The 19,668-nt window shown below is 49.5% G+C and overlaps 1 protein-coding gene across 1 annotated transcript in view; it reads left to right on the top strand.

Annotated features, from left to right (window-relative positions):
* Positions 1-19,668, top strand: part of LOC146784498 (zinc metalloproteinase-disintegrin-like VLAIP-B) — a 2,353,571-nt gene that overhangs the window by 996,660 nt on the left and 1,337,243 nt on the right. Inside the window, exon 8 of the mRNA XM_085632965.1 lies at positions 12,793-12,877. Within this exon, the coding sequence (XP_085489091.1) occupies positions 12,793-12,877 (85 nt within the window). The remainder of the gene's footprint in view (positions 1-12,792; positions 12,878-19,668) is intronic.

Below are 19,668 nucleotides of genomic sequence, written 5' to 3'. Positions count from 1 at the left end.
AGCAGCTGACAAATGTTACTTTACCATTTCCTTGATAATAATTGATACTCTAACCCTCATAAAGGAAATACTGGAAAAGTCTAGTGAAAATGTTTTTATTAGATATGTGCTGTTGACTATTTTGAAGTTGAAACGGATGGTCACTGAAATGCATAGGAGCCTTGAAAATGTTTTTACTGGATGGTTCTAGGATTTGCTTAGGACTAGAAAGCTAATAGCTCTGTTTCTGATAATAGTAATTACTCTTTCCTGCTATCTGTATGACCCAATGCTCTGTTCCCTTTGTACTCCTTCTTATACCTTATACTTACCCGCTTAACAATATTTAGAATGAGAAATGCCCACCAAGCAATTAATTAGAATATTGATCAATTTATGAAAAAAATCTAATGTGCATATTTTATGTTTTCCTACTGGATTATGGGAAATGTCTTTAGCTCATGCTAAAAGGACCATCTGTTGAAAATTGCATTAATCTCTTAGCATGAGCCGAAAGCCATTTTGTACTTGGCAGCCATTTTAGTTAGCTATGTGCTGGCCATTTGCTGTTTCCCTCTCCCAGAGTCTTGCACATCCTCAGAAGGGCCTAGCCAGTAGAAAGCACCTGTTCCTAATATAGAACGGTCAGGCTGTTCTAACAGATGTCAGCAACTTATTACTCCTCCTACTTGTCGACTGTGCAGTTTCTGTATGACCATCTATGTGCATAACTCTTCTCATGTGTACTTGTACCGCCCTTTTTTAAGCCCCTATGTGGGAATATAAGGCCCGTTCTCTGTACTCCTTAGAAAATGTCTCATACAGTGATTTGAGAATACAGTATGACGCATTTTTCCCTCTTCAGAGGTTAAATAAAAATATGTATTTTATATTACAGCTTCTGTGCCAATCTCTTCTTTGTTGGTTTAACCCCTTGTGTGCCTATGACGTGCTGGACACGTCATGGAGCACAGTCGCGCTGTGCCCATGACGTGTCCAGCACGCCATGAGGCATTCCCTGGGGAATCCCTCATGACGTGCCCGCCGACGTCATTACAGTGAAAGTGAAACTGAAATGAGCCAAGAGGCTCATTTCAGTTTCACTTTCTACATGCTCAGGGGGCTATCTCAGCCCACTGAGCACGTAGAAAGACGGGAGAGGTATCGTTGGAAAGGGGAGAATCTCCCCTTTCCAATGGTACCCCTACCCAGTAGATCCCTGCTTGGGGATCGCCACAGGAGGGCGATCCCCAAGCAGGGATCCACCCACTAGACACCAGGGAGGGGGGAGCGGCCACTTGGGCAAGGGCCTTGGCTCCCCCCAAATAATTTGGGCATTATTTCCTACCACCCAGCGTTCCCCCGGGTCTACCGATAAAAACTGTGCCTCACTCGTGTGGGAGGCCCAAGTACTCGCGACAGGCAAGGGTCCAAAACGTACTGCGCCTCAACAGGCAAGGGTCCTAAACGTTGGAACGGGGAAATGCTGGGTGGTAGGAAATTTGTATCAGCCCAGTGATGCCACAACTTTCACACACAAAAATGTGTGAAAAATGTGATTTTTTTCAGCTAAATTTGAGGTTTGCAGGGCATTCTGGGTAAGGAAACTTTGGGGGATCCACGCAAGCCATACCTCCCTGGAATCCCCCGGGTTTCAGAAATATGTGGGTTTGGTAGGTTTCCCTAGGTGCCGGCACAGCTAGGGTTCAAAAACTACAGCTAGGCACTTTGCCAAAAAAGGTTCATTTTTCACTGCGAAATTGAGGTGTGTCTACGATGCGTTTTGCGCCGTTTCCTGTCGTGGGCACTAGGCCGACCCACACAAGTGAGGTATCACTTTTATCGGAAGACTTTGGGGAACACGGGGTGGGTGGAAATTTGTGGATCCACGCAGATTCCAGAACTTTCCACCACAGAAATGTGGGGAAAATGTGTTTTGTTTGGCAATTTTTTAGGTTTGCAAGGGATTCTGGGTAGCAGAACCTGGTGGGAGGCAGTCAAGTCACCCCCTCCTGGATTCCCCTTGGTGTCTAGTTTTCAAAAATGTATAGGTTTGCTAGGTTTCCCTTGGTGCCGGCAGAGCTATGGTTCAAAAACTACAGCTAGGCACTTTGCCAAAAAAGGGTCATTTTTCACAGCGAAATTGAGGTGTTTCCACGTTGCGTTTTGCGCCGTTTCCTGTCGCGGGCACTAGGCCGACCCACACAAGTGAGGTACCATTTTTCTCGGAAGACTTTGGGGAACGCGGGGTGGGTGGAAATTTGTAGATCCATGTAGATTCCAGAACTTTCCACCAGAGAAATGTGGAGAAAATGTGTTTTTTTTGGCAGTTTTTTAGGTTTACAAGGGATTCTGGGTAACAGAACCTGGTGGGAGGCAGTCAAGTCACCCCATCCTGGATTCCCCTGGGTGTCTAGTTTTCAAAAATGTATAGGTTTGCTAGGTTTCCCTAGGTGACGGCAGAGCTATGGTTCAAAAACTACAGCTAGGCACTTTGCCTAAAAAGGGTCATTTTTCGCTACAAAATTGAGGTGTGTCCACGTTACGTTTTGCGCCGTTTCCTGTCGCGGGCACTAGGCTGACCCACACAAGTGAGGTACCATTTTTCTCGGAAGACTTTGGGGAACGCGGAGTGGGTGGAAATTTGTGGATCCACGCAGATTCCAGAACTTTCTACCAGAGAAATGTGGGGAAAATGCGCTTTGTTGGCAATTTTTTAGGTTTGCAAGGGATTCTGGGTAACAGAACCTGGTGGGAGGCAGTCAAGTTACCCCATCCTGGATTCCCCTGGGTGTCTAGTTTTCAAAAATGTATAGGTTTGCTAGGTTTCCCTAGGTGCCGGCAGAGCTAGGGTTAAAAAACTACAGCTAGGCACTTTGCTAAAAAAGGGTAATTTTGCATTGTGAAAATGTGGTGTGTTCACGTTGGGTTTTGAGCCATTTCCTGTCGTGGGCACTATGCCTACCCCTACAAGTGAGGTACCATTTTTATCGGGAGACTTAGGGTAATTCAGATTTGTAAAGTAACTGTTATTACCTATTGACTTTCGATGCATTTCTGCCTTCCAAATGAAAGACATTGTGTAAAAAAGAAGTCATTCTAAAAAATGACTGATAATTCTCATGCTAGTATGAGTATTCCCAAATTCGGAAATGTGCAAATATCTACTGTTTCTAAACTCTATATTTTGTTCCCATTTCAGTAATACATAGGTGTCTTTCATACCGATTTTTCCATTTACACATTTTTACAGAATAATTACTATATACCCGGTACATAATAAAAAGCTATTGCAAGTTGCTGCTCAGTTTTTGGCTCTGGGTTCGTCGGGTTCTTGGTGAACCTACAAGTTCTATATATCCCTACAACCAGTAATGTCCAGCGGATGTAACGGTATATTGCTTTCAGAGAGCTGTCATAATTAGAAGAAGTTACAGGTGAAAACGTTGACCCAAAAGGCGCTTTTTTTCAACAAATTTTCAATTTATCCTATATTTAACTGTTAGTTTCTATAAAGAAACCTTGATGGATCTACACAAATGACCCCTTGCTGAATTCAGAATTTTGTCTTCTTCTTTAAAATGTATAGCTTTCCAGGATCCATTATTGCTTTTGTTCCCATTTCTACCATTAACTGGAAGGAGGTCAAAAGCACAAAAAATAGCAAAAATAGGCTATGTCCCAGAAAAATGCCAAAACTGTGTAAAAAATGTTGGGTTTCTGACAAAAGTCTGGTATCCCCTAAAAGCTGGGAAAATGGTGATTTCAGCCCCACAAACCCTTTTTTGATAACACTTGCAGGGAAAAACCCAGATGCTTTCATTTGCAGCCCGTTTTTCCCATTTTCCCCCCAAAAACCTAAATTTTGCTGTATTTTGCCTCATTTCTGTGACCCCTCCAGGGGAATCCACAAACCCTGAGTACCCTTAGAATCCCCATGATGTTGGAAGAAAAGGATGCAAATTTGGCGTGGATACCTTATGTGGTCAAAAAGTTACAGGGGCCTCAGCGCGCACTACCCCAAATAGCCAAAAAAGGGCGTGGCACAGGAGGGGAAAAGGCCTGGCAGCGAAGGGGTTAAAAGGACCAGGTGTATCAGTGAAGCCCCTGAGAAGGTTTTGATTCTACAGTGGGGACTCCTCCCCAGCCAAACCCCCCCCCCCGGGAAATGGGGGAAAAAGGTGGGGGGGAAGCCCAATGTCACTACAGGGCCGCCCTCTTGAGTGGCCCCCTGCGGTGGCCTCGGGAAGCGCATAGCACCATCATGGCAAAAGGTGCCCCCCAAAAGCACGAATGCCCGCAAATAAATACACACCACACAAGTTTATACTTGGGAAAAAACTGCTGCAGGTTTATTACATACAACGTTATGTAATCTGGTGGGTTAGCTTATGGGCGATCCAAGGACAGGCAGCCTTCTCGCCACCTGCCCGCCTGATGAGCCTAGCAGCACCGTGGTGAACCACTTTTTACTGCACCTCCTGGTGATCCCCTTCCTGGATCACCTGACCACCCTTGGTCCATTATACTCACGCCCCTTTCGGGGCGGAGCGTAGCTAGGCAAGCCCCCAGTTGCTCAGGCCCAAAACCGCCCAAAGGACTAACGGGGCACCGACATAGATACCGTGAACCTCCCATGAGGCTCCTGGGGTGCAGCTCTGGCACCCCTATGTGCCACGCAGAGGTACCGTTCTGTACCCATATGCTTCCAGATCGCCCTGTAACTCCGCCACAGCCCTGGAGGTGGCCAACCATCGCCGCCAGGGCCCCCCACTAACCGCTCTAGTCTTTTACCTGCAACCCTTTTGTGCTATCACCTCCTGCAAGTCTAACAAGAACAAGTCCATCCCCACTGGAGTGAGGTGTACCCCGTCAGCTTCAAAGTATCCTTTGACCCTCTCCTGAATCATTTCGTGTCTGATGAATCCCAGTCCCCTCTGCTGAGTGAACTTGTGCATGGAGCTGTTCACCCGTCTCCTGGACCGCTCCACCGCCTCGCCAGACTTTGCCCCTTGTCAGACTCTCCGTGGCACAATCTCTGACCACCGGAGCTCGCACTGACCTAAGCGCTTGCTAAGTTCCCCCAAGTCAGTTTTCATGGCATGCAGGAGCAAAGTCCTCCCAGAGGTAGTCAGGTCATTGCTCTCAAGGTGGATCACCAAAAAATTAGGCGGGGCACCCAGCGCTGCTAGTGAGGGCTCCAGTCTTTTCATGAGGCTGCTCCATCTCATCCCTGGGAAACCCAACCACTCAAACTTTGTCCGCGAGAATCAACGCATCCAGTTCCTGATCGATGCCCAACGGGCCAACCGGGATATGGCAGAGTGCCCAATGACCCAAACACGTGACCCTGATGAAACAAAGGACACGTTTCAACTCAAAATGTTTATTACCATAAACAATATGCCATTGCACTTAAAACCACAAAACACATAAAACATGTGGCACACAACACTGCACACTACAGTACTATTTACACTAAGCAGGGGCATTAAGGGGCGGATATATCATTTGTAACACTGTGACTCCCAGCGCCCCACTTTTTTCACACGTGCAGGTTCCAAGCCTGATGCGAATGCAGTGATGGCTGCCCCAACCCTGAAAGAGTGGCTTGAATATTTTGTATCTGCCTAGAGGAGACCGGCCCTGGACAAGCAAGCCCCCATTACACGCTCCACCTGGAATATGGTTAGGGGAACCAGGTCTGTGTGTATCAATAAGTAACCAGGTGCTACTGGGCGAAGTGAGACGTATTCCCGGACCTTGGCAACCGGGCAGTATCTGGGATCTCCTAAAGGCAGTAACTCCACCTCCACCCCTTCCCTTTCTGGTCCGTTTTCGACCTCCTGAGATGGATGGTCAACTTATCCTCCAACCCAATAGCCAATATGTCCAAAGCATCTCCTGACCTATCTGTTTTGGACCGGGCCACTAACTCACTGATGCGGAACGCTCCATAAAATGCTAAGCTGACCGCCGCTAAATGACCACAAACCCATGAGTGGCTCTTCCCTTGTTTTTTAGCCCAAACCACAAATGCCTGTACCATGCCCTCCATGGGTTGCCCGGACAGCCCCAAGGCATCCGCCACTTTGTTGAAGGAGGTCATGTGTGCCAGGTACCATTTCCAAGTACCGGGGGCCAAAGACCGTTCCCCCAGGGTTCTCAACTGTTGTTCCACTCCAAGATCCTCCAGAGGGTTGCCGAGAAAGGGGTCATGTCCACTCTCGCCTGTGGCCAGGCCTCCCGGAAACGGAGCCACTGAAAACGAGAAAGAGCGTCAGCTGTCACATTCTTGACCCGCTCTATGTGTCTTGCCCTACACTCAAAGTTGCAGCGCAGGCTCCCTCTGGCGAGCTCCCTGAGCAAGCAGAGCACCAGCGGGCACTTAGCAGTCTGCCCGTTGATGGCCTGTACAACTGCCATATTGTCAGACCAGAATAGGACCTTTCTGTCCGACAAGATCGCGGTCCACAGGTGGAGTGATATGACAATGGGGAAAAGTTCCAAAACTGTGATCTTGGCAGTGATGCCGCGCTTGCGCCAGGCATTGGGCCATTCCTGTGCGCACCACTCCTCACCCAGGATTGCCCCAAAGCCCTCCCTCCCAGATGCATCCGTGAAAAGGCTGAGCTCGGGACTGTCCGCCCAGGGAGCCCTCCAGATGACCGTCCCATTGAAGTGAGACAGGAACTCCCCCCCACATGACCAAGTCCTTCTTCAAGCCTGCCGCCAACTTAACCAGGTGGTGTTTTTTAGACACATTTGCTGTGGCCCTGGCTAATCTCCTGGCGAACACGCGCCCCACCGGGATGACTCTGGCTGCAAAGTTGAGCTTGCCCAAGAGGCTTTGGATGACACACAAAGGAGCCTTGTCTTTCCCCAGCGGTGACTGGATGTCCTGTCACAAAGCCTGCACCTTCTCTGCAGGGAGTCTAGACATGCCCGTCACCATGTCCAGCTCGATGCCCAAAAAGGTGAGAACCTGCGCAGGACCCTCCGTCTTACCATGTGCTAACGGCACCCCAAGGTGTCTTGCCAATTCCTCAAAGCATTGTAGCCCCCTGCTGCACTCCTTCGTATCCGCACCCCCAATGGACAAAAAATCGTCAAGGTAGTGGGTCACCCCTTCTACGTTAAATCTCCCTGAGAGTGCCTACTGCAGGAATGAACTGAAGGCCTCAAAGTAGGCACACAACACTGCACACCCCATTGGCATGCACTTGTCGTAGAAGAATTCACCTTGCCACTTGAATCCAAGAAGGTGCTGACTCTCTGGGTGGACAGGGAGAAGGCGAAAAGCGGACTCAATGTCAGCCTTGGCCAACCACGCTCCCCTGCCTGCCCTCCTGACCATGTCAACTGTCATATCGAGCAAACAGTAAGAGACCGAGCAAGAACCCTCCTCCAGCCAGTGGTTCACTGAATCCCCCTCCGGGTACGACAGGTGTTGGATCAACCTGAAAGCCCCTGGCTCCTTCTTAGGGACCACCCCCAGGGCCGCTTCCTTCTTGATCTTTGCCCCTACGACTTCAGGATGGTCCCTGGCAGACCTAAGGTTCTCAGAATCCCTGTTGACCAGTGGCCCCTGATAGGGAATTCTGAAGCCTTCCAAAAACCCGTGGGCTAGAGATATTCTATCCTTAGAATTGTGGTACTCTCTTAATAGAAGTAGCAGGTTGGAGGTAACAATGGGGGACGGACCTTTGCCCTGGCGGTCTCTGGTCGGGGTACCCAGGGGGGGTGCAAGCTGGGCTGACCAGAGGGGAAAGGTGGGGGAAGGACCTGGCCAAGGAAGGCTGGCACAGGGGCCTACTTGTCGTGTCTGGCCAGCACTGAGGCGTGCTCGCGCTTGTCGCAAGAGGTGGCCGAGTGTGGGGAGCCGCACTTGCTGCAGGTGTGGGAAAATTGACAGGCCTTGCCCCAGGAGCATGCCCCTGCATTAAACAGCCTGCACGTTCCACTGAAGACTCTTCTGGGTCCCTGCTTCTGGCCCCCACCATGGCCTCCCCGAAAGGGCTGCTTAAACTGACCCTTCCTGTCCTGCCTCTGGCCCTTGCTCGGCTCCCCCTTCTTCAAGTTAGTGCTAGACTTATCGCCGGCCTCAGCCCTGCCCTTGCCCATGTGCTGTACCCAGAGACGCACCTCCAACTGGTCCCACCCCAGTTCCGGACATATGGCCATCTTTTTCCTGAACTCACAGTCATACCTGTACCAGCCCATCCCGCCGTTAGTCTCCGTATCATCGGTGATGATGCCGGCGTATTGGAACAACCCAGACCCTTGTTCTGGGTATCGCTCCATGACCACCGCTGCCAGGATAGTGAAGGCCTGCCCCCATCTCCTAACTGTTTTATCCAGCCATGCTTGGAAGCGAACCTTCTTGTCCTTCTCCTTGCAACCCATTCTCCTGGTGTCAACCCCTTCTGCCCCGTGCATCAGCAGCGTAAAAATGTCGATGAATTCCCTCCTCCATATTCCGTTCTTGTCCGCAAGTGGCACCTCCCACGCTAGTGAGCACCGGCCTGACATCAGGGGGGCCAATGTGACTAGTGGCACAGGAGCAGGGAGCATGAGAGGCATCGCAGCAGGAGAGTTGGGAGTGCCTGCTGCTGGGGACGCGGGCGGTGGTGTCGCAGCGGCGGCAGGGACTGTGGGAGGTGAGCATGTGGCTGTTGGCAGGAGGGCTGGCTCTGCCTGTTGCTGGCAGCCTAGATCAGGCGAGGTCCCCCCTAACGCTCCGGCTCCCGTAGGAGTGCTGTGTGTACTCAACTGCCCCAGGCTCCAGCACTGTGACCCCTTGCTGCAGGCTGCCATGTGGCAACTCTGCTCGTTGACTGCCCTCACCTCCACCTCAAATGTTTGTGACCGATGGGCCACCTGGTGCCTGCGTGGGTGGTGCTGGTCTAGCTACCCCCACGCCACTGTTCGCTATGTTGACCACGCTGGGGTTGTTAACCGCCAGGAGGCCAGCTCTAACCTCCATCATGAAGTTCATTAACGTGTCCGTGAGCTTACCCAGGTCGTCACGTGTGGCAAAGTTCGGTGGCGGTGTTGCGTTGACCAGGGGAGCCACTGGTCCGACTGCGGGGGCAGTGGTACATCGGCCACCAGCAAGGCCACAGTCCGCGCAATGCCGTGGTCCGGCTCTTGGCTTACAGCGGATCTGCTGGGAAGTCCTTAACTGTGGGCCTGCGAACCCTCTTAGATCTGGTGGGACCGTTCTCCTTGGCAGGTTCCTGACCCCTGCATGGTGCAGGCATGGCGATACCAGAGTCGTCCGGACTGGGTGCCATCAACAGCTCAGTGGCCCAAGCCACTCCTTTAGCCATGACCATCTCCATAACGGCCGACAACTGCGCATCTTGGGAGGTTGCTGGCTGGGAATCCTCCACCTGGGACATCAGCGAGAAAAGCGGTGGGGATCCCTGGCTATTCATCAGGACGGTTCTGCGATTGCCCACCTGGAAAAGAAATTGAACTGTAAGCCATGTACCTAGCTGCTGGTGCCGGTTCGACATTCCTGTCCTGGCCTTCGACGCTCGGTCCCAATCTCTCCACCCCTTACTTACTTCCTGTTAGTTGCTACGCTCTTCCTGACGATGCATGTGTTGTCGTGGTGCCTGGGGAGGATTTTGTTGAACCCTGCGTGCAGATGATGGAGAAAATTGTTAACCATTAGACACCCATGGTCTGCCGGCCGCTGGCATGGCTCCCATTCCCTGCCTGCCCATCTTGTCTCCTTTCCCCCCTTCACTGTTAAGGCTCTTGCGTACCATCCCACCTTGCACTCTCGGCTGTGCTCCCCCGCGTGCGTTACCTCTGAAAACACCTCTAGAAAGAGGGCTTGTGCTGCACCCTGCACATCGGCGAGCGTCCGGGCTGGAAAACGAAACAGCGCGGTGTAAGATAAAGGGGGTAGATTATTCCTCATCATGACTTCGGTCATCCCGGTAGGCCGATTTGGTGACAACTGGGAGAGGGATGCGCATCCGGAGGATGCGCCTGGAGGTGGCAGAACCCCTCACTACCCTGTGCCCCCCCAGTATTGACAGTGATCGGTCCAGCAGGTTCACGTGCGGACCCTGGCACGAGATGTGGAGGTTTAGCCTGCCGCGAGGTGAGACCAGCCCACCCCGAACCAGCGGAGCTGGCTGTTGTCCCCTGAACTTTGCATGCATGTAACGACCTATGTCAGCAGGGGTGGCACCTCCTCAGGAAGCTGTGTGAGGGGGGTGATGCAGGCATGCGGTGTCAGAGCACCATGGGGAATAGAAAAGCCAAGATAGAAAATAGAGACTCCTAGAGATGCTGGGTATAAAACCCAGGGCCTCATACACACGAAGCATGCGCTCTACCACTGAGCTCCATCCCCGCTTATGCCATTTCATATTTCCTTTCGTTTTTTTTTTCATGTTTGCATATATGGCGCGAAGTTGACCCGAAGGTGACGGAGCGCACGGCGCGAGCCCCGTTCCAACAATGCACTTAAGGCCTGGGGAGTCAATTGGCTTGCCCAGCATCGGTGTGCGCGCGACCCCCGAGGCTCAGACCCAGCCTCCCGCTCGAATTCGGCAGTCTAGCCAATGGAACACACTCCCTTCTGGTGCTGCTCCGAGAGGGGGGGCGCATGCCACTGCGACAGTGCACTCCGGAAGCGCTGCGCATCGGCTTCGGAGAATCTCACTTTTTTTTTTTTTTTAATTTCTTCAGGCGCGTTGTCGACCCGACGGTGCTGGAGCGCTCCCCGCGAGCCCCGTCTCCAAGCCGCACCTACAGGCACGGGGAAACAGCCGGCCAGCCCAGCGTCGCAGGACGTGGGCGCGACCCCGAGGCTTGTACACTGGACACCAGCCAGGGTTGGCAGTCCAGCAACGGACCGCATTCTCTCCCAAGATCCAGTGCCCACCGCCAGCCATTGGGAGGCCAGGAGCCCCGGGGAAGGTGGGAGACTGGATGCGCAAGGGCCAGGCCACAGCTCGCACGCAGCGCCCCACTGCACTCCCGGAGGTAGCCCACCGCCATTCACGTTGCAATCTCGCACCGGCTAGCGGCTGACCGGAAAACAAATCCAACCTTAGTCAAGTAAGTTACCATTGCTTACTCCTTGAATTGTAGAAACAGAAACAATGGGGATTGAACACGTAACCTTGAGAGTAAGAGTCTCAGCCCTTAACCATTAGGCTACAGTGACTCTGGGGGTCATGCAGGCAGTAGCACTGCACGGTGGAGGGAGCGCCCAAGAGGGAGGGGGGCACGCAGGCTCCTAAACATGCCCATCACGGCCTAGAGCTCGCCCACAACCCAAGGGTCGGTCTACATACCCCGGGGCGGTGGGAAGAAGTCCCAACTGTCTGGACAATGCAGTGCACGAGGACGGGACAACGCTGTGGACCCGACACAAACCGGGGTTCCTTTGTGCTTAAAAGGTAAGCGGAACACCCGGAGTCAGTTCTCGCAGCGTGCCCGATGTGCCGAGGCCGGCCGCGGGGACTCCAGCGGTGGTTACACCCCCGCAACCCCAACCGAGGCACTGCCCGGCGGCATCCCAGCAGCAAGCATCCCCACAGCAAGCGGGGCCCGCAGGGAGGGCGACCGATGGGATGCCCTGCGGACCCACGCGCCCACACCCGGAGCTGCACCCTGCTCCCCCCATCCCCGGCAGCCTCCAGCCTAGGCTGACCCGCCCGCCCTGAATCAATCCTGCATGGGGAGATCCGGCTTGGGGGGGCATTGCCTGCACTCACAGTGCAATGTTGAATCAGCTCCTGTCTGTGAGAGAGCATGTGGGGAACGTGGTGTCCGCTGCGCGTCCGGTGCACAAAGAGGCAGGAAAGGGGGTGGGGGGACGTATGTACCCGTCACCCTGCCCAGCGCACCGGACGTGACGCGGGACACCCGTGACCTGGTGGGGACTCCTCCCCCAGCCAAACACTCCCCCTGAGGAAAGGGGGGAGAAAGGTGGGGGGTAAGCCTGATGCCACTACAGGGCCGCCCTCTTGAGTGGCCCCCTGCGGTGGCATCGGGCAGCCGCAAGTATTGCCCTCAATGCAGGAAGGGAGAGTCAGGGGAAGAGCCTCGTCCCGCCACATGATTGGAACAAAGAGCCGCGGTGGACCGGGGATCGACAAAGTGCAGGGGAAGTTAAAAACAGTGCCTTCAGCAAACCATTTAATGTCCCACAGATTAAAAAAGAATTTAAAACAGGTAAACAGGTTAAAATGCTGCCAGAACTGCTATAGACTAACAATTCACAGTGCCTGCCGGCGCACTACTGCCTATTGCTGGTATATTTCTTTTAAACAATAGGTTTGGTGCCTACAGAAGACCCCATGACATTTTCAAGGGAGGGGCGCTTGTAGTCACACAGCTGTCAAATCTGCACCCTCACTCTGCCTCTAAATACCTACCCGTGCCTCCGAAGGTTTTTCATATAAGGTAGGGGGCTGAGTCCACAGCAAACCTAAACCTTCCTCCCCCTGTTTGTTTTTGCCTGCAGTCAGTAGCCATTTTATGCTGGATGACCTATTGGTTGTTGGTTGTCATTTTCTGTTCGACAAACTGAAATGCATTATAGGATCTGAAGTTTTTTGTTAAAGAGCTGTGTAGACAGTAAGAAGAGAGAACGGTATAATAATTGTCTCCTTTTCTTTAATAAAAACAGGACTCTCCTTCACTGTTCACTAGAAGAACCTGCAATTTTCTTAGATGAAATAATGCAGTATTTTTCCCTTACATTATTACCAAATTGTTTTCATAGCTTGTAGAATTGTGATGTCATGTATGCCAACATATGTTTTCTTTTTTCGCCAGGAATGTTGAATTTACTGGACCAGCATTTGGAATAGCATTTGTGGGTGCAATGTGCAGCCCAGACTTGTCTGCTGTGGTTATTCAGGTATGCTAATTCTTGAATTGTCTTCTTAGGAGTATGATACTTTTAAACATGCCTAGGACTGGAGGCAGATTTTACAAATGTCCAGGCAGATATGGTGGTGAAGTGGACAGAAAGGGGACAACGGACAAAAAAATAGTAACTTTCCCTACCACTTTCCTCGACTGCCTCCTGGGAATCCATTTTTTCTGATGACAGAGCTGATGCCCACTCTGCCCTTAGGAACACACAGGCAGTAAGAAGTAGATAATATTTTTCATTTGAAATTCTAGTTTGTTACCAGCGTACTCATACCAATATACCAACATATTTCTCATAAATAGGATAACCATCTCCTGATGGATTGTACTTTGCTTTAAGATCTGCTATGCACAAGCTAGGAAGCAGCCTAATGAGGGCTCGTGGGACAATTGCACCAGGGCTGCAATCACTACTACTATTTTAGCCCAGAAGATGCTTGTCCTGGATGTCTGCCAAGTTGCTACGTGACTCTTCCTCCACAAATTTACAAACCACTACTGATCGTACAGTCAAGTCCATCAGGATTGGCATTTTGCACATTCAGTCCTCCAGGATTTCCTGGTTTGACCAGTTTGCAGAGCAGCCTCCAGAAGGCTATTGCTTTGGTATCTATTCTAAAGTGAGGAATCAACAGTTAAAAGTCTCTATCAGAAGAACAAGTTACTTATCTGAAGTAATGCTTTTTCTGGTAGAGCATTTAACTGCAGATTCCTCACTGACCCTACAGCCGGCCAACCACCCGCTGCACTTGGCCTTTGGCGTTGCGCAGAGGGGAGATTGCTGCACGACCTGGACCCAAACCCGCCATTGCCAGCTTGGGCAGGCGCCAAACCTGCACCCATATTTACTTTTTATTTCAGTTCTTTAAGTACTGTGGTCCTCCTGTGGTACCACAGTGCAAGCTTCCCTACCGTGGAACTGTGGTAATGTGCAAACTGTACCTGTATCATGGGTTGGAAGCTTGATTAGCAAGTACTGTGAGAGTAACATAGTACCTCATGGGAGGGCAACTCTGGATCCAATTAGAGGCAACTAGATCATTGGCGGCCGCAAGAGTACCGCAGATCCCCATGGGAGGGCCATGCTGGGTCCCGTGGGAGTACCGGGGTACACTCAACAAGAATTTTTGTTTTTATTTAGACTTCTTAGGTCCTTCTGGTGTTCATGGTGTCCCTATCCTGCTCCCTTATACCCCTTTAAAAAAACTATTGAACAAAACAAGGACTGGGTCCAAGAGTCCCATAAAGGCAGCTGCAACATTTTCTCCTGTTGCAGCCAGCCAATAAAATCTATTTGTGCCATGGTACTCGGACCAGTCGTGTGGTGCCAAAATGGTTATTGGCAGGAAAATCTCCCACAGCCAATGAGAAGTTCCTTTTTTTGCATTTTTAGTGATGCAGAACTCCCACAGAACCAAACAGTTCAGATATATCAAACTTATTAAGTTCTTGAGGCCCACCCAAGCCACTTCTCAAAAATGTCAGCACAGATTTTCACCAAAAGCACACTTTCTGTGGAAAATTCAAATCTTCTTTCAATTTCATAATTCTGTTCAGTTGTTTATTTGTATTAGAGAACAAAGTTTCCCATAGGATCTAACATGTGAAACAATTTGCCACCCCCCTCCTATTTCTCTGCCCCCACTTGCTGGATCAACTTGGCACTTTCATGAAGAAGCCGAAGTGGATGAACTTTTGTTTTGGAAAGATTTGTGCAGATTTATGAAATGGTGCCACTTTATTAGCTGTTATTAATATTAGATTATTAACTAACTATAACTACACAATGGCGACAAGCCCTATACATATATATATATTCTCTGAAAAAAACAAAGGTGACAAAGGCATCATAGTTAGGAACAGGAATAATTTTTTTTTTTTAGAAATTCACTGAAAAAAACAAAGGTTACAGAAATGTTATAGTTAGGCTGATGTTTCACTCATACAAAATCAGAGAAATTCAGCCGCTGTAGACAGTGAACTAATTATACCTAGCACCCCCGCAATGAACTGCTTAAGACATCACATATTACATCACTCATAACATGGTCAGTGACATCAATGATGACATCTCAAATTTCATTACTATGTATATCAAGGTGTATTGGTGAATTAGTGGGTGTATGAGTGCATGATTGGATGATGTAGTCGGTGTGTGATTAACTTTATAAGTGAGTGATTAGGTATCTCAGTGAATTTATAGGTGAGTGACTGGTTGCGTGAATGTCAGTATCTGTCTGCCAGTTAGTCTCTAAGTGACTGTGTGGGTATGTAATTAGTTGTCTGAGTACTTCTGTGTGTATCTGAGTGTCTTTGTGAGTGGGTGAGGGGATGTGTGACTGCCTGTATGGATGAGTAACTGGATAAGTCAGTGGCTCTATGGGTTAGTGTGTATGTATGTGGGAGCTGTATGAGTGAGTGAGTGTGTGTATGGCTGTGTTGGTGAGTGCATGTATCAGTGACATATGGGGGAGTGACTGGGTATGTGAAAGGCAGTATAGCTCAGTGTTGGGGCATGTAAGTGATGGTATGGGTGAGTGAGTAAATGTGAGAGTGGCTGTATGGATGAGTGTGTGCTTTTGTCAGTGACTCTATGGATGAGTGAGTATGTGATAGTGCCTGTATGAGTAAGTGAGTGAGTGTGTGTGTGTAACTGTATGGGTGGGTAAGTGGCTGTTTGATTGACTGAATGGATGAGTGAGTAGGTATGTGAGTAGCCTTATGGATTACTGACTCAGTGTGTGAGTGGCTGTATGCGTGTATGAGTAGACATGTCAGTGGTTGTATTAGTGAGTGAGTGGGTGTATGAGTGGCTGTATGGGTGACTGAGTGGATGTGTGTGTTGATCTATGAATCTGTGAGTGGCTGTGTAAGTACTGGTATGGGTGTGTGAAGGGGTTTGAGAATTTTATTGTGGAAGTTGAAGTGGGTTTATGAAAAGGTATTTGGGGTGTGAGTGGGTGCGTCAGAGATTTTGTGGATAATGTCATCAGTGATGTAACCTGACATGTCATCAGTGATGTCACTGGCCATGTCATGAGTGATGTAACATGTGAGGTCATAAGCAGTGCATTGTGTGGGCGTGAGTTATAGTAAGATCACCAACTATAACTGCTGAAACCTCAGCCTAACCATAATGTTCCTGTAACCTTTTTTTTATTCAGTGCATTTCTAAGGTTTTTTTCATTCTATTTCCTAACTATAATGACCCTGTAACCTTTGGCTTTATTCAGTGAATTTCTAAGGTTTTTTAAATGTTAATTCCTAACTATAACATCCCCGTAACCTTTGTTTTTTCAGTGAATGTCTATGTTTTTTTATGTAGGATTTACATTTACAGAGTAGTGGAGAAAAGGGGCAGGGCCTCTGACTAGCTCTAAGAAATACCACTGAGAAGGACTTACAGAAGGTACCAGGAGGGCTTCTTGGCCCCCAAGGTCCCTCAGAAGTAAAGTGGACTACATCCCCCAACCAATATCGCACCAGGATCCACGTTTGCAGAGTGGTGGAAAAAGGTGGAGTGGCTCCCAAAGACCTCTTAGCAATCCCGCTGTGTGGGAGTTACCTGGAGGTAACAGGAGGGGTAGTTGGCCCCCAAGGAAGTAATTGGTGGCCAACTACCCCTCCTGTTACCTCCAAGAAAGTAATTTGGAGAACACATCAAAGTACATCGATTACTTCCTCAATCCTATTGTAAAAACGTTACTGTCATATATCCAGGATATCGTAGGCTTTTTATGCAGGATATTTGGTGTGAGACGGGAGGGAGATATGTTTCTCATGACTATGGATGATACAATGCTTTATACAAGTATAAGCGTTACAACAAACAATTGATGGACGGAATGCTGACAATGCAGACATTCTCCCCCAGTCAAGAGATCTGGGTTAAATCCATCGTTCTTTTGCCCACTACACCACCCCAGTTTAGACATGGCCATATGCAAATCAGTCTTGACCCTGTGCCTCATGGGAACAGTCCAGCCCGAACTGCCAAGCCATGTCTTCCCTGGACCGGAATCAAGCATCCTAGGACTGGTTTCTGGCTATCAGCCGTCATCAGCCAGGATAGCTTGACTCCAGTGGCGTAGTGAGCACGGGTCCCACGTCTGGGAATACCCATCCCACTTAGGGCGAAAAGCGTTACAACAAACAATTGATGGACGGAATGCTGACAATGCAGACATTCTACCCCAGTCAAGAGATCTGGGTTAAATCCATCGTTCTTTTGCCCACTACACCACCCCAGTTTAGACATGGCCATATGCAAATCAGTCTTGACCCTGTGCCTCATGGGAACAGTCCAGCCCGAACTGCCAAGCCATGTCTTCCCTGGACCGGAATCAAGCATACTAGGACCGGTTTCTGGCTATCAGCCGTCATCAGCCAGGATAGCTTGACTCCAGTGGCGTAGTGAGCACGGGTCCCACGTCTGGGAATACCCATCCCACTTAGGGCGAAAAGCGTTACAACAAACAATTGATGGACGGAATGCTGACAATGCAGACATTCTCCCCCAGTCAAGAGATCTGGGTTAAATCCATTGTTCCCGTGGGACCCGTGCTCACTACGCCACTGGAGTCAAGCTATCCTGGCTGATGACGGCTGATTGCCAGAAACCGGTCCTAGGATGCTTGATTCCGGTCCAGGGAAGACATGGCTTGGCAGTTCGGGCTGGACTGTTCCCATGAGGCACAGGGTCAAGACTGATTTGCATATGGCCATGTCTGAACTGGTGTGGCATAGTGTGCAAAAGAACGATGGATTTAACCCAGATCTCTTGACTGGGGGAGAATGTCTGCATTGTCAGCATTCCGTCCATCATTTGTTTGTTGTAACGCTTTTCGCCCTAAGTGGGATGGGTATTCCCAGACGTGGGACCCGTGCTCACTACGCCACTGGAGTCAAGCTATCCTGGCTGATGATGGCTGATAGCCAGAAACCGGTCCTAGGATGCTTGATTCCGGTCCAGGGAAGACATGGCTTGGCAGTTCGGGCTGGACTGTTCCCATGAGGCACAGGGTCAAGACTGATTTGCATATGGCCATGTCTGAACTGGGGTGGCGCAGTGGGCAAAAGAACGATGGATTTAACCCAGATCTCTTGACTGGTGGAGAATGTCTGCATTGTCAGCATTCCGTCCATCATTTGTTTGTTGTAACGCTTTTCGCCCTAAGTGGGATGGGTATTCCCAGACGTGGGACCCGTGCTCACTACGCCACTGGAGTCAAGCTATCCTGGCTGATGACGGCTGATAGCCAGAAACCGGTCCTAGGATGCTTGATTCCGGTCCAGGGAAGACATGGCTTGGCAGTTCGGGTTGGACTGTTCCCATGAGGCACAGGGTCAAGACTGATTTGCATATGGCCATGTCTGAACTGGGGTGGCGTAGTGGGCAAAAGAACGATGGATTTAACCCAGATCTCTTGACTGGGGGAGAATGTCTGCATTGTCAGCATTCCGTCCATCATTTGTTTGTTGTAACGCTTTTCGCCCTAAGTGGGATGGGTATTCCCAGACGTGGGACCCGTGCTCACTACGCCACTGGAGTCAAGCTATCCTGGCTGATGACGGCTGATAGCCAGAAACCGGTCCTAGGATGCTTGATTCTGGTCCAGGGAAGACATGGCTTGGCAGTTCGGGCTGGACTGTTCCCATGAGGCACATGGTCAAGACTGATTTGCATATGGCCATGTCTGAACTGGGGTGGCGTAGTGGGCAAAAGAACGATGGATTTAACCCAGATCTCTTGACTGGGGAAGAATGTCTGCATTGTCAGCATTCCGTCCATCATTTGTTTGTTATACAAGTATAAGGCATAGTGATGGGTTTGGGGCTGCAAAGCATTTTATAAGGATGAGGCCCATGAAATTTGTAGAACACAATGAGATGTTATTAACAATGATGGAATTTTTGTCTCTAAAAGAATATGTTCATTTTTAGCAATGTCTTGTACCATCAATTGCACGGAACATATATGGGCACCTGCTATGCCCCAGCTATGCTATTTTGCATATGGGCTGGTGGGAGGAGCAGGTGCTCTGCATCATGAAGGAATGGATGGATCGTAATGTCTTAGAATTAAGGTTCATAGATGATTTGTTCTTATTATGGAGAATGACGTAATCTGAAGCAAATGCTTTTGTGGTAAATATTCATCTAGCTTGAATCGAAATTTTACCAGCAAGATAAGTAAGACAGAGATTGAGTTTTTATATGTTTTGGTAAACGTTGAGGGGAAATCCTTGGTAACTACTGTATAGAGAAAACCCAGGGCAGGGAATGCAATTTTACATGCATATAGTAGTCATCCCCATTAAAGATAATGGGGTAACCCAGTAACCCTCAGAACCTGGGTGTATATGTGAAACAAAAACAATGGTTCTGTTGGGAGTCACGTAACCTTTGTTTATAAAGATTTTAATACATGTAATCAATGTTTCAATGATCATTCAATGAAGGGGACAAAAGCACACACATACCAATACAAGAGCTTCTGAAAATAAATTCCTTTTTACTCTTTGTGTAGTCATCCAGCGTCCCTAATCAAAAAACATTCTCTTTGGTGAGTTCTACAGGGCTAGTAGACTCTGCTGCACAGAGGAAGAGTGCACTAAAATTGAGGTAGATATGACAACACACTTTAGTGCTAGGGATTCTCAGATAATATAATTAAGATAGCAGCTACAAGAGCTAGATCAAACAAAAGAGAAGTAGCATTATTCACACCTTTGAAAAAACAGAAAAGAAAGAAAAGGGAGCAGAGATTTGTCA

The sequence above is a fragment of the Triturus cristatus genome, chromosome 11, assembly GCF_964204655.1.
Source record: "Triturus cristatus chromosome 11, aTriCri1.1, whole genome shotgun sequence".
Lineage (NCBI taxonomy): Eukaryota > Metazoa > Chordata > Amphibia > Caudata > Salamandridae > Triturus > Triturus cristatus.
This window is presented reverse-complemented; position numbering and strand designations above follow the sequence as displayed.